The sequence below is a fragment of the Dermacentor variabilis genome, chromosome 3 (assembly GCF_050947875.1).
Source record: "Dermacentor variabilis isolate Ectoservices chromosome 3, ASM5094787v1, whole genome shotgun sequence".
NCBI lineage: Eukaryota > Metazoa > Arthropoda > Arachnida > Ixodida > Ixodidae > Dermacentor > Dermacentor variabilis.
In genome coordinates this window covers 164,519,559-164,535,512 of record NC_134570.1, presented here as the reverse complement: position 1 = coordinate 164,535,512, position 15,954 = coordinate 164,519,559, and the positions used below count along the sequence as shown (strand labels likewise).

Here is a 15,954-nt window from a genome sequence, read left to right as displayed (position 1 = left end):
AGCAGGCCAGCCCCAGCAGGCCTATACCCCTGACAACACGTGCACACTAAACCCCTTTGAAGTAAAGTCGTTTACTTTGCACTGAAGGACCCCTTATGAAAAGGAGTTTCGCCAGTGACACACGGTACGGTGGTCTCCTTCACATGTTTTCAGTAAACGCTGTAGCAAAACAAAAGCAGCTGCTTATTTAAACTGAAACTGACAAAATGCTAAAAAATTGTGCATCTGGTCAATACAAAACAAAAATGAAAAAAGCATAAAACATGCAGACGAAGCTGCCCGAGCCGATTACGGTGATGTGATGATGGCATCATCTGTGACAGGGCCAGTTGCATGCATTTGAAACGATGGTTACAATAAAAGATCCCTGAAAGACAAATCGGGCATCTTCCAACTGTAAAAAACATTTTTTGGAAGCAATAAGATCGCCAAGACTACAAAGTGCTTCAATAACTTTTCTGTTCATGGGCTGCCCGCAAGGCTATGCTTTCATGCCCATAAAGTAGCTTGTATATCCCGCTCATCCGCAAGGGACCCTTACTAGAAAGGAGCTACTCCTTTGTGATGTGTCACCTCGTGTGAACGCCTTTCCAGTAGATGTCCCTTTGTTTAAAGGACTTACTGGCACCCGTGTGTCATGGGTATTAGTGACAGCTGCATGACAGAAAAGGATCCAAACCTGTCAGTGGCATCAGCCAAGAAGCATGAATCAACGAAAAACTTGCACTGATCCCTGAAAAAGTGGCACGCAGGTCCGAAAGGTCAACCAGACTACACGCCTGGTGTTTATTTACTAGGCTGTTTCAGCTTTAAATATGTGAATAAAAATAGCCTTTGTTTGTTTTTCTCAATTTTCTCAAAACACTTTTTGGTCACATTACCAGTTTCTCGAAGTACTGTATTTACTTGCGTAATGATTGCACCCGCGTAATGATCGGAGCCCTGAATTTTATTGTTAAAATTCAATTTTTTTTTCTTTCCCGCTTAATGATCGCACCCCGAACTTGCCACAGCGATATGTTGTGTGCCAAGTCTAGCTAATGATGATTGTGCTTACCATCTGTCAAATGCTACGTGAACTGAACGACTCCTCAAGACATACCAAGTGGTCTGCACACACTAAGATTCTTAAGCAGCCCTATTTCATTCCCTTCATCACTTTCCGCACTTCCATAAAAAAAAGCTACAACTAAACTTGCCTTGGTTTTATTATTTGTGGGATTTATAATGGTTGTGGTCAACAGCAACAAAAAAGGTGCCATTTCGTTTCCTCTTGGCTGCACTCGTGGTCACGCAACAAATCGCAAGCGGCAACGATAGTAGCCACATGTACACTGATACGTTAGAAGTGTATGCTATTCATACGCTGAAGCTTGTAACACGGCTAAGACATTTGCCCACCCTTAGTGGAAACAATATTAGGATAGTAGTAAAGACAAATGCTGCAGTTTCTGCAGCATGTGCGCCATGTGTTTCTATGTCACTGGCAGCTAAGCGTGCCCATCTCTGTTTCTGCCCCCTCAAAGTGGACATAGTTACGTTATTGCCGCCAACTTGCTGGTATTAATGATATTATTCATTACTAATACGGAAGAAACTGTTTCAATGCACATAATGTATTCATGAGAAGAAAAAAAAAATTGCGTTTGGTGTGTTCGGCTTGCTCCGCCGGCTGCCGTTTTTGTTTTGGTGTCCCGCACTGTGACAGCAGCGGCGGCCGCCTGCTTGTTGACCTGTTGTCATCCCACAGCAAAAGCGGGATGAAAAAAATTTGCGGAAAATTTAACTTGTGTAATGATCACACCCCTGAATTTGCATCAATTTTTTTTACAAGAAAGTGTGATGATTATGCTAGTAAATACAGTAATATCTCGTCATCTATAACAGCTAGAGTTGTTAAAGCCTAATCTGGTGTGTCAGATAGGGCTGGGAGCAGACATATAATTTTCTAATTTATTTAATTTTTTTTCAATTTTCTAAGAACTGCTAGCCAGCGCATCTCTAGCTTTCTCCTGCAGTCACCACAGGGGGAGAGAGTTGTTCGCCTAGTGCTCAATCACAACACTGAAACCTTCAGATGCCCCGAAGCTCCCACACAACAGCACTTCTTGGCAGGTTCAGCTATTCGCTTACTCATGCACAACTGTAGACGACGTTACGAAGAATGCCTTCAGCGAAGTAAAGCTTTATCCTTTGCATTGTTGCTATTGCCAATCTTCACAACTTCCGGAATAGCCCTAGATGTTTGATAAAATTTGACGAAATATTTATTTTAGCTCTATAAATGCCATATTTATGACTGATAAGCTTTTGAGAGCTATGTTTGCATGAAAGGTTTGAAAAGTTTTTTTAATCTGATATATTTACTGCTGTTCAGCTATGAACGTGCCATGCAACTCGGTTGCGTGAGTTCACATGCCCTTTGTAGTGGCAGCAAAATCTGATCACCGACTACTAACCGCCGATGACAAAAACGGCCATAACAGTCAAAGACAGCTGTTAATTTCAGAATGGAAAAAAACAACAACATGCTATCGCATTTAGAACATCGCTGCTGATCATGCCCTCTTACTGCTTGCGAGTGAGGGATTCTGAGAGTATGCTGTGGCTGAAAGGTGTGGTGAGCTCTGTTGTTGGCCTTGACCCTGTTGCGTGTCCGCTTCTGCCCAAGATGCGTTCGAGCTCTACATGTTCCATTTTGCCTACTACATCGTCAACCCATCGCAGCCGGTAAGCCTTTACTATTATGTGTAGTTGGATGCACCTTGTTTTGAATGCTTCCTAAGTTACTGCTTAACTGTTCCAAGAATATTGTACATCAATGAAACCCGAGTTGAATTCTTGGAAGTAATCTACAAGCGCCTGTATTGTTGAACCGCATTTCCTGCATTACCATAGCCCTTACAGGGTCTTTCTGCATTTAAAAAACTAGTGATTACAATGAAGTCCATTTGTTGTGCAAGGACTTCTTTGTAACAAGGGTTTGCTGTATGTGCGGTCATTCGTACAGCAGTGCGTATTACTCCATTGCTCCTCTAGAATGTTGAAATTAGCATCATTAAAACAAGAACAGTGTAAAATTGGGGACAAGATGCAAAAATGGGACGCAATGCAGGCACTGCCAGAATTTACGTCCGTAATTTAGTTGCCATTTTTTTTTCAGCCATGCTACCAAACAAATCCGACCAGCATTGCATTCTTGTGCTTTCAGATTATACTAGCTTCTTTTATGACGGCAAAATGATTCACTATTTTTTTTTTTTTCAGAGACAGACTGCACCAAATGTTGCAAGCACAAGTTTGTTTGCAGCCTTCTTAAAAATGACTAAGAATTTATTATCACAAAACAATACTTTGCGTGATGTTTCATGGCATTACAAAGAGCGGCAGCTCAGAACCTCAAGAATTAGTGATAGTTTTTATAGGCGTGCTTTAAAGGCCACCTGCGAATAAATTTTGCGCTGCGTAGAAAGCTTTCTTTCAGATAAAGCAGCCCCTGCACAAAGTGTTACGCCTGAAACGTGACAGGCTCGCAAAAGTAGCCATTTTTGTTACCGAAACTGGAAAAATCTAGGCCAGAACATAGCGCAGCAAATTCCGTTTGCATGCGACAGCGTACTTACAATGCAATGATTGCGGTGTATGCACATCTGTGCACGCATGCATAATGGGCAACCTTGCACACTCTTAATTTGTCAAAGGGATGTCTCTATGGCTCGTATCTCTTGCTTATTTGCAATTCCGTGCACACGGTGGCGTGCTTGCATAAACGCAACGCATCTATACTTTTTGGTTAGGTACATCGAAAGCAGGCGAAGTCCGCATATTCACCGCGAGATTGAGCTACAGGTGGCAGCACCATTGCCACGTTAGTATGGTTAGGTGGTTGGCGGCACACACTCAAATGTACACGGCAGCACTTTGCTGTGAGCAATTTGGCCCAATTTTATATAATGAAGTGCGCTGACTGCAGTGAACTGATTATAGATCACCCTCCAATGCCACAGTTTTGCATGAAATGCCCTGAAAGTTTTTTTTTTTTTTTACTTGTAAGAAGCATAAACTGCCATTCATTGAGTATGCAACTCAGCCAGAAAATTTGTTTTGGCACTTGGGGCTTTTTGTGCCTATTTCACTGTGTTCCACTGGCTCTGCCAAAATGGTTCTGCAGCATAATTAGTAAAGCCTTGTTAATACGTAGTTGGCAGAAAACCTGGACCATTCACGCACCATAAGCTATGTACTAATTAACTGACAGTGGCAGATGAGAGGCTACAGACTTGCCATCCAAAAAAAAAAAAATCCGTAAGCAGGTAGCAAAAAAGAAAAAAAAGAATGTCATGTGCACTTGTTGCCTTGGTGGCCTTGCAGTGATGACGGCATACTCAAACACAGCAAGTCTGCGAGCCAGTTTCTCCATCAGGCCCCACTTTCTTGCGAACGCCCTCATGATGGTAAATGCACTAGCTGTGTCGGATACGGAAGGGCCATCATGCGCATCGTCATCCATGACGACATTGTGGAAGCGCTATAAGCTGTGGGAGCAGGAAACATGTCATGGCTACCATGTTTTGACGTCACTGTCAGTAGCAGCTGCAGTCTGGAAAAGGTCTGTGCACCACAATTTCGCTATCTATAGTCTGCGCACACATTTCACCGATTCCAAGCATGTATGTGCCGAAAAATGAAATACTACACACTAACCGTTTAGCATGAGTTAAGCGACTACGGCTTAATGGTCGGCCAATACATTAGGTTAATGACGACGCGGTGGGAAATTCATCGCAACTATAGTTAAACTGAAATTGCTTACTAAGGGGGTACGTATTAACAAGGTTTTACTGTGCCAAATTCTCTGCGAATCTTGCACTGGCTATAAAAATGTCAGCATCTCTCTACAACAAAGTTATAGCAAAGTAAAGTGCATTTTACTAACCAATTTTAAGCATACATCTCCGTTCATCTTTATTTATATGTTTAATTTGCTGTGAAACACAAACAGCATTCAATTAAATGAGCCAGGCCACTGTGAATGAGATCACGTTAGAAGGATTGCCAGATTGCTTCACACGAGAGCATTTTTATCACAGTAACGCTAAAAAGGCATAATTTAAGCCCAAAGCTGCTGTGGGATGGTTACATGCAAAGTAGTGGTTATTTGAGAGGCTCATATTATTAGGTTGTGTTATTTCAGCCAATAATGGCCGCTATACTACAATGCTCAACCGTAAGTTGAGGGATAGCTTCTGAGTTTGGCGCATAATAGGCGCAAATTTGGAAGTGGTGGTCTCTACGTGATGATCAGAAATCAAATTTGAACTTCGGGCTACAGTGGCATTCGGTAGGCAAAGCGTTGTGGGCATGCCCCACTCTGCCGTAGCCTTTGCAGTGCAAGGCGTTGAAGGAGCAGGAGTACTGTGAAGGGGATCAAACACTATCTTTGACTGCCAGTAACTCAGCTTCAGCTGATGCCATTGAAGTACTTCTTACTCTAAAGTATTTCTCAAATAGCCTACTTTAGCGTCACATGCATTTATCGACTTCAGTAAAAAAGTGTTCGGGGCCCCTTCAAAGAAATTTCACTCCAGGCAATGATCCTATCGAAGAGAATTCTTGCTGATGTTAAATTTGTACATCTTTAACTTATTTCAGCACATATTCTTTTTGTCACTGCAATTATCTTACAGTTCGTCATTGTAATGCAATAAAATTCACATGGTAAATATACTATGTTTTTAATTGTAGCTCAAAATTAGCGGAGTTTTCAATGCCTCTGAGAAGCTAGAACTGTTGTGTCTAGTGAACGAAGCAAGTTGTTAACCAGTGCTAAACATACGGGAGGATGAATGTTGTACACTGCTACTGATCTCAACTGCGCAATAGCTTGCATAGATAGCAGCGCTTAACAGTCTACATTGCTGCATGTGCGACATTGTTACTCTTAAGTGTATTGCCATTTTGTTATAGAGTTTGGACAGCATTTTCTACTTTCATTATGTATTCTTTTTCTTTTAGCCTATAATTTCGGGACATTCAGCCCTACCTGGGGCCAACCTTTCCTATTTTTCACATTAGAAGAAACCATTTAGTGCTGAGTTAAGTGTGGCGCAGTTAAAATAACACAATAACCCAGCTTCATTTTTTATAGGTGGTGCCCAAATTGCAGTGCTCAGGTACAGCTCCCTCAGAGTTATAAGGACCTAGCACTGCTAAAAGTAATTGCAGACACTAGGAAAATGTAACGGCTACCATGTCCAGAATACTAGCTATTGGGTTTCCAGGTTTTGGAGGCTTGGCTTTGTTTTTTCTATTTACAGTAGAACCTCATTGACACATTCTTGTTTGTTGTTTTTCTGGCTCTTGAGCACTGAACACCAGCCCTGTTTAGCTTCTATAGGTTCATATGTTAACGCTTGCTGCCTTTGACATTTCTCTTTCCATTTGTTACATCCCACAAGCTGCTATGGCATACCACTGACGTGGCATTGTGTGTCCACAGTTCCTGCGTTCATTACCGCACATTGCTGCTAAAAATGGTCACTTTGCAGAACCTGTTCTGCAAGACAGGATTTCCGTCACCATGTTCAGATTGCTTCTGGTCGCCTATCTCAATGCTCTTCCCAAAGTTTAAAGCCAAGGGAAGGTGTGAAAAGGAACAAGAGTTTGCCCTACGCCATGGTGTAAGATATTTAGTACTCTTAACTTGACACTCGCAAGGGCATATCGACCAGATAAAGTACCAATGGCATGGGCTCGTTATTATGGTAGCAATTATCTTTCGGCACGGCAATGCAGCTTCAAGACAGGAAAGGTATGTCTCCCATTGCGATAGCAATTGACGCTTTGTTAGCAATCTGAATTCAATGACAGACGAGTGCTCTTATTGCCAGTGTGAGCGGCTTTCTCTCTATGCCTCTATGCTAATGACCTATTTTCGCCGTGTGGCTCAATTATTTGGATTTTCCCACAAAGTGGTGGTTGCTATAGCAATGGGATATAAAGCATTTTCGGTCTTGAAGTTGCGTCTTCCCACCGGTACACAGTTGCTGCCATCATAGGACAGATGGGCACCTGCCATCAATACATTAGCTGCTAGACCACGCTTCCCAAGCAAGCCGTGCAGTGTCCCCTCCTAAACAGTATACAGTGAAACCGTAGTTGGCCGGAGCTCGGAAAAAGTACGTACTAAATGGTAGTACTGTTTAACCGAAATAGCATGAGCTATTTACCATTTACCTGTTGAAAATGGAACTCGGAGAGAGTGCGATGAAAGTGGAAAAAACATGCAGTATTTATTCACTTCGTGCGACAAAAGTGTTATTTTCGTTTGATGCCGCGGTGGCCTAGCACGACGACAGCAGCCTCAAACTTACTGAAGCTGCGTGCCAGCTTTTCAGCCAGCCCCCTCTTCTCTGCAAACACTCGCGTGGCAGATTCCTCGTTGGCGTTACATATTCTCTGTGCACGCGCGCAGTAGTGCTGCAGAAGTCCCGGGGCGCCTCTTTCATTGCCGCGTGCCGGAGTTCGGAATACTTTTTGTTTGGAATAGTTACGTTATCGCGCCCCTGTTCTCGTCGCGATGATTGCATTCATGAGGCTGACGTAACGTGCAGCTTCTGCCACTGTCGGACCTGAATCGCCTGCTGTAGCTTGCCGTGTCGTCCTCATCACTGTCGCTAGTCGACAGTTTGGCGACAACAGAGGCAACGATGGTGAAAAGTCGAACCTCGTAGCCGACATCTCTTCACGGTCGCAGAAGCGCTGCCGAGTAACTTCTTCGCATTCCAAATGCCACACACTGTAGTCAACAGTAGATCCCTGTCGTGTGCCAGCGCCAACTTCTTCGTGTCACATTCGATAGCGCGGATGATGTCTAATTTTTCTTCTATGCTGAGCACCCGGCGTCTTTTTTATCCGAGCTTCGGTGTGACGCGAGTCCTTGCTTGCACGACGCCACAACGCTCTCTCGCACGGCATCGAAATGATGATGATGTTGATGTGGCTTCATGCGCAAACGCACAGGGCGCTTGGAGGCCATTCCGATCTCTGAGGCTTGTTGTTCTGTCGGGCCGCCCGATGGTGACGACGCACCGCCGCGTTTGCGCAACGAAAAGTGGGAATGCCACGTTTAAACCGATGCGTACGCAATAAGCTGGTACTGTTTATGCGGATACAAAACACATTATGTTCAATGGCCGCTGAGTCAGGGATTTGACTTAACTACTTTTAAAACGAAACTACTGTTTAAGCGGGTTCGGTTTAACAAGGTTTTGCTGTATATCTTACATCGTGCATTACAGACACGTTTGCGGATGCCACCCCATTACCTTTGATGCATTGTGCATGTACTTTGGTATGCAAGGCAACATCGAAATTTTAAAAAGAAAGGAGGGCTGTGGGTGCTCAGAAAGAAGCTGTTAGTATCAAAGATTAGGACTGATGCACTAGATGGAAATTACAAGCTTCATTTACTCCGAGCCACAGCTATGATCATATAAAAGGTGTTTGATGCTTAATCTAACTGCTAGGCAGCAATAATGCGCAATACTGAGTGAGTTTTCGATAGCTTGTTGGCTTCCCATTCAACTTCAAGCAATGTTTCATGGAAGAATAGCTTTTGGACTCATCAGTAGTGCTGCCATAAGCGTAATCCAGTGTTGCGGTTCCCTGGATCATGCATTATTTTTCTGTAGTCTACTAAAAAAGCGTCTTCCAGTTTCTGGTGTAGTTGGTAGCACTAGATACTAAACCACGTCAGTCAAGCATGCGCTGTTGCGGTGGTCAGCCTTACGGAATCCTCTGTGACATGGTGACGTATGGCAGCACCCAAAAGGATACAATGCTTGTGTTGGTTTTACCATCAGCTCTGTGCTTTGCCTGTCTCGATAGGGGGCTCAGCATCAGGTTCAACAGCCCGTGCTCTTGGACATTGTGGGCGGGGAAGGCCAGAAGGCATCGGGGACCATCTTGGAGTCCCTGTACCTGGCCCTGCTTCAGGACTATTTGCACTACTACCTGCCCCATGACCGGGATGATGCGCCGGAGCTGCCTGGCTACCATCCGCACCACCAAATGCCTTTCTTTGCTGGGAGCACGCCACCCAGGCAAGTGTAGGCCGTCTGCTTCACTATTGCTTCACTCTGTCAGTGCTTGCTGAAAAGATGCCCCTAAGACACGCTGTGCAAATTGCACCCCAGTGATGTTCGCAGCTGCATCTGATTACACTTTGTTGCACATGCATGAAAAACAGGCACGGTGCAGGTTCCCACAACACTTCGGCCGTGTAGGCTGGCTGCATGGGCTGACTCTTTGATGTGCTCTGTAGTCTGTGATCATCGTGAGCTTTTCTTGCAAGGGAGGCTAAAGGCAAACATTGAATCAATATAGGTGGTTAGTTTAACTTTCTGAAAATGTCAGAGTGTTTTTGTCCACTGACCTGTGAAGATTGGACCTTCAAAGAGAGGCAAACACTGAAAGTGTAAACTTGACAAGGCTCTAGAAATTCACTTGGTATTTGCAGATGAGAAATAGCCATGCGCACAAACATAAAGCAAGTGTGCCAATAGTCCAGAATTGGGTGGTCATGATGGACGTGCCGAAGTCTTACTCAGAGATTCACTAGAAAAAACGTGAAAGTGGATATGACTGAATTCATCAAAACTTGCCACAGTAGCCGAATATGTAAATCAATTCAAAACCACAGTTAACCAGATGGTCATGCCAGCATGTTCAGGTGTTTCTTTGCAGTGCTACACCTCAACTTCAGTGTGATAAAACAAGAAGGGTGAAGGCATTAGAAAAATGCAGACTTTTCTTATGGCAGTTGGACAAGTTTACACAGTTCATTGGTGCCAAGCCTGGAAGAGAAGGCGCCAAGTCTGTTATTCAGCATCTTGAAGGAGATCTGTTGAAAGACGTGCAAGCCACGTGGGTTTCCATCTGCCTTAAAAGAGTTTTGAACTCGTTTCTAGCATATGCTAATGAGATGGGCTTGTTAATTAAGCTGGCTATAGACGAGGCAACCTCAAGGTGCTACCCATTACACCAGTGTCGATTGTTCGCATGGCGGGCGGATTCGAATGTCACAGGTAGCCTCCTTTTCCGTCGGAGTAACCATGTGCCCATTTGCGTTGGGTTGCATGCTACAGGTACCGTAAAAACCGGAATATAAGTTGAACTTTTTTTCAAAAAACCATTGCGAAAAGTCGACCCTCGTCTTTATACCGGACATTGGCAGAAAAACTATGGAAGTCTTGCAACAATGGGCGGATGAAGCAAAGAGCCGCCTTCGCCATCAGCAGCAGCGTGGCGTGGCGATATTGTGGCACCGCCAATTTGCGTTGACATTGTCACAAAGTTATATTGGTTAAATGCTGCTTTTTCACATTTTGTTTCAAAATGAGCGGAAGCCGAAGGCAATTCACCGTCGCCTTCAAGAAAAAGGCGATTGAGTGCGCGGAAGCCCACGGCAACCTCGCGACACAGCGCGAATTAGGAGTATCCGAAAAGAGCATTTGGTACTGGCGGAGGCAGAAGCAGCAAACCAACAGAAAACATCATTTCGTGGGCGGACCGCAGAAATAGAAGACAAGGTTACGGAGTTCATCTGGGAGCTGCGTGTAAGATTGCTGCCTGTGACTGCCGAATGCATCCGTTTGAAAGCGGTAGAGATTGCGCGTGCCTCTGGACTGGGCAGCGAGAAGCGCTCGTCATCCGACTCTAGTTCGGACAACTCTTATCAAAGGCATTGCGCTGATTCGGAGTAGTGCTTGTGCACTTCGTTCTTTTCTGTGTACTGTACACCCGGCCAATTTTTAACAGTACCACGCGACCATCGACCTGCGTGTTTGTCAGCACCTTATCACGGCACGGAGCGGCGAAATAGCGAAAGTAAGTGCACGTCTATACATGCGTGCATCTCATTCGTTTCGCCGCTCAGCGCCGTTAATAAGGTGCTGACAAGCACGCAAATCGATGGTCGCGCAATACTATTAAAAATTGGCCGGGTGCACATGCAAGCAGCATTTAAATAAATACTGCCACTATTGTGCATGAGTCGCATTTGTTTCAAGGTAAGGGCGTCTTTTGGTACTTTTGCCGTTGAAAAAGATTTTTTCATTTTTAGAATTCGTTAGTTGGGGTGATCGACCTATAGTCCGGTTCTTACCATAGTTGTCTTTACACGGTGGCAAGCATGATCTCGTCATTTCGTAAGCTTAGTATGCAGTTTCTTTGTGTTGTTTACTGCACCAAAACAGTCTCGGAAACACAAAGGACTGCTTATTTTAGGGAAATGTGAAGACGAGACGAGCGTCATACTGTACAGAGTCAAGTCGCACATTGTTCTGTTCATAGGCCTTCTCTTCATACATGTTGTGTGATAAATTGAGTGGCCCTTGGTTTGTACATACGGGCGTATTCGTTCAACGCGGGCCTCTTTGGAGAATAAGTCGCTGCAGGAGCAGGTAATGAGAAGCATTGTCATGGTATATAGTGCACACTGCAGAAACGCTGTGTCTGCAATGGAGTGAAACCTTGTTACTACAAACATCACATTAACGGACTTTTCAGATTAACAGACTTTTCAGAAATTCCCTGCTGACTTCTTATGGTTTCAATCTAAAGATATTCCAGTACTACGAACTTCAGAATACCGAAATTTTCAGAATAACGATCGTTATTCAGTTTCGGTGTCATGTTTACAATGCCTCAGTACTACGAACTAATATTCTGAAATCTGGGGGTTCTTAGATATCCATGTATCCTTCACCGCAACCGAAACAGTAGGCTAGCAGACGACAAGGCGCAGAAATCATACCGCACTGCATGGGTTCGGAAAACCTGAGACAACGCTCAATAAAACATGTGGGAGAGAATTTTTTTTTTTCTTAGCTCTATTGCGGAGGTGATGACGTATCAGGTTTTCCGAGCGCATTCTCCACCTAGGTATAGCCCAGGCAAGTGTCGCCTGGCAACGGAGACGTGCCCCTTCCTTCTTTCTCCCTTCTTTCTGTGTATGCCTCTTTATTTCACACTTGTTTCTGAGGCTGTACTAGCTACGGGTGGGGAGAAATGTAACCTCCGTACGCGGGGGTGCCACACGGTTGCACTTTGCACTTTCCGGAGGGTGTCGTTCATGCATGTTTGCGCTTTGGAATAGATCAGGTGACCACCTCGAGTGAGACAGTTGCAGTGTCCACGATAAGAAATGTGAATAACAAACTAACAGCAAGAAACATTGTGCTTTAAAGGTGACATGGAGCTTCCTTTTTGTCAGTAGTTTTCTCAGCGTCTGCTTTGTGCGTGTCACTCCTATTATGTGGCGCATCGGTGGTGCGTGGTAGCGGAATCTGTTGAAAATAGTAACAGTGTAGGCCAAGAGCGAACAGCGACGTTTTTGCGGATAGCTCAACTGGTGACAACTTATGAACTTATGGGCAGAATGGTTAATTTTGGGGCTTTCAGTATAACCACCTTTCGGAATAATGAATGCTTTTCAGTGGTCCCGTGTGATTCTTTATATCGAGATTTGACTGTAGCACGTTATGGCAGCGATGAAAAGGTTAAATCCCATGGCTGCTTTCCAGAAATTCTACCCCTTAACTTTGAGCCTGAAAGGCGGCTGCGGGATAGAGCGACATCTGTAATTGTTGCACAATTGGCAGTGGTGCACTGTTTAATATTTAGTTTAATATTTACAAGGTTTTGTGAGTCTTTGCACTAATAATAATTGCTCGTAGCCGTCCCCTACTAAGAGATGCTAATCGTTTTTGACCAAAGCAAGTTTGAGAGGACAAGCTGTTCAACGTTTCCTTTTTTTTAACATGCAATGACATTATAATTGCACAACAGAAATTTCTCTCGTGCAGTTCTATAGTGATTGGGCCTGTCAGAAAATGTTACTGCTGTGTACAAGGCCATTGAAATCAGTTGCACAAAAGATTGCACTCATGTTTGAGACAGGCTGGCACAAAAAAATTGTTTGCATGCAGATGCACCTGCCAAAAATATGAATAGCATGTGCCACCCCAGGAATTTTGTTAGCATACTTCACATCGGAAAGGAATAAACAAACTGTACTCGCTTCTGTTTCACACATTTCTAACCACCGTGGCTTCTTTGACGTTGAATTGGCGTATACTTCAAGCTCGACATTCCAGCTCTTGTTGCTGATGTGCAAGACATACTCGCCATCTTTAATTGCATTTTATGCGTACACTTTACCTGACACCCTAAAATGACAGGCACAACAATGCTCACCTTTCTTAGCGTTCCCTTCGCAAAAAGAAGTTATTCTGCATTGCACAGTTTCTGAAAAATGGCATTGTACTTTACGCATTGCGATTTCTCAACCAGTCCATGCGCTTCTGTTCTGTTAGTGCCATGAGTAACGAGAAAGAGGGAGCACGCATAGCCCAAGCGCTACTAGCGACGAGACAGCATGTGCAGTCAGTCTGAGCACTGTGAGCAACAAGAGGAGCAGGCACGATGCAGTAGAGACAACATACAGTGGTGATGACGCGACCTCAAAAAAAAAAAAAAAAAAAACATTAACAGTAGGGGCACCTTTCAACAGCTGCAGCAGCGCTGCCTGGCCAAGCTTGTGAGATGGGTGACTCATCCCCTTTCTTCCCATAGGCCTCTGGCCATCTTGTGCGACGGTTGCCTCCACTGTGGCACCACGGTCACTCTTTCACAATATGTCCAGTTTTGGCATTGTGTGTAGCGGTAACCAGTCGTTCTTTTCAGTTGTGCACAAATGTATGCTGAGACTTCGATTACTCCCTTTGGCCTGCACCAAGGAGTCGGCCAAATGGCCCTTCACTCTAGGAAAGATTCGCCCTCTTTGGGGTTTAGCTTGCTTTTGAACAATTATCTTCATCCATATTGTGTGTCCGGTACATTCATGTCGCGAATGGCATGCACGTACCAGTGTGACACAGCTCTCCTGACAGGAAAGTTGGGAGCGCAAAGTGTTAAAGAAAAGAAATGCATGCAAAATAGATGACGATTGTTTGGAGACAAGATAAGGCCCAAAGGGTGCAAAGGACACCTCTTCATGCTTTTTCCTCTCTTCATGCTTTTTCCTCTCTTCCTGTTTTGTGAATGATGTACAAACATTTCTGAGCTCTCTCATCCACACCCTAGTGTGCTGTACCGGGACCACCGGGACACCATGCTCTGGCACGGAACGTCTCCTGGCGGACTCTGCCCCAACAGCACCGGTGGTGTCCCACACCGCCACGCCAACAACGAGCCGTGCCTCATCCGCAAGGACATCCTGGCAAGCATTTACTCGGGGTCTGGCAGCGGTAATGGCTGTATCCCGTCCACTCCTCCGCGTTACTATGGCTCGACGATGACGTCGACGCCTGCCGCTGGGTTTGCAACGTCTGTAATGTCACCAGTGGCAGCAGTGGGTTGTGGCAACCCTCACGCACGCATCTCTGAGACTTTCTTGGAGGTCCTGCTCGAGTTCTGGCTGGGCCGGCAGCAGGTGGCTGCGGCCATGTTCGGCAGGCCTCCAGCGGGTGCGACGATGCTGTACGGGAGTCCAGGTGCCACGCCCACTTCCACATCATTTCATCACACATTCAGAGTGACTGAGGTGAGTAGTCTGCTGCAGGACTCACCATGTTCTACGGAACCTCTGCGATACTTGTCAATCTCTTAATGGCACTGTACACTCACAGGTGAAACTTCAACTTACAGCTGCGGCACATTCTTTGTTCGTGGTGAAGCACACGGTGCACACTATGAAGGCTCTGCTGATTTTTAAGAATACAGTCAATGACCTATTTTCCGGACGCATGACTTTTCAGACATGCCCGATAATTCAGACATCTTTCCGGCAGCACCACCTTACCCCATAGAGTCAGTAAGAACGTCTGAAATTTAGGATGCAGAATTCCTTCACCGTCAGAATTTTTTTGCCATGACTGCAGGGCCAAAACGGCAATAATCGAAGCCATAACTGCCACCGTATTGATTATCTCATTTCCTTGGAACAGGCGTTCTCGCACGCGGATCCGCTGGCAGCCGTTAGCTACGTCTATGTCTACGTCACGCCTATCTGCTTCGAAACTTGCTACCAAGCCTCATAGCTGTTCAGTGCTGTGTTATTTATTAAAACAATTCGCCACTGCTAACATGGTGCTAATTCCACCTTTGTAATCCTTACCAATGGCTTCGAAGCTCGGAAAGCACAACGCATTGCATTATGCCAGTTCTTGAAAGTCAGCTTCACCTCAATGGGCTACCTGCAATGATCAGGCGGCGCAGCGATCGGCTCAGCTATCAGCGCCACCGTGTCAGTTTCGCGAAATACCGAGGCGGCCACTGCTACAGAGGCATGCTTTTGTAGCGCTCTTTTGAAATGTGTCGGTCCTTCTAAATTGTGGTTTTAAGGCAATTGAAGACATTGAGGCCCAGTTTGGACCACCAGCACCTTAGAAAGGCATCATATTTACTACTACAACCATACATATTGTGCCAAAAAAGTAAACAGCGAAGTGCTGATCTTGGCGCAGAAAGAAGCTGCACACTGGCATGCACAACAAAAAGCACAGTGCATACAAAGCTACAGCACGGAGTGCTTATGAAGCTAGATTTGACATGTAACAAACACTGCGCATTTGTATTGGAGCGAGACGAGCTAAACGACTATCTGAAATAATTTATAACAGCGGGAATCAGTTCACGCATTTTTATGCAGTTGTCACTTTATTGTGCATTATTATGGATGCCTCTGCTGGTTCTTTCTTTTCGTTTTTGCATTTATGTCTTAGTTCATTTAACAGAAATTTGCAAGAGCGACACATACCACGACAATCCACTTCAGCCGCCGGGTTGCTTCCCGTGGTAGTGATACAATTTGATGCCGACATCCCCTTCGCAGTTGTGACAATCTTTAACACAGCAGTATCTGCGCTTGTTCTTTTTGTTGAAATTTCT

General features: G+C 44.9%; 1 protein-coding gene across 2 annotated transcripts in view; it reads left to right on the top strand.

Annotated features, from left to right (window-relative positions):
• Positions 1-15,954, top strand: part of LOC142576491 (sphingomyelin phosphodiesterase 4) — a 153,762-nt gene that overhangs the window by 28,143 nt on the left and 109,665 nt on the right. For both annotated transcript variants that reach the window (XM_075686641.1, XM_075686640.1), the window contains exons 5-7: positions 2,672-2,730; positions 8,890-9,104; positions 14,149-14,608. In XM_075686641.1, coding sequence (XP_075542756.1) covers positions 2,672-2,730; positions 8,890-9,104; positions 14,149-14,608 — 734 coding nt within the window. The remainder of the gene's footprint in view (positions 1-2,671; positions 2,731-8,889; positions 9,105-14,148; positions 14,609-15,954) is intronic.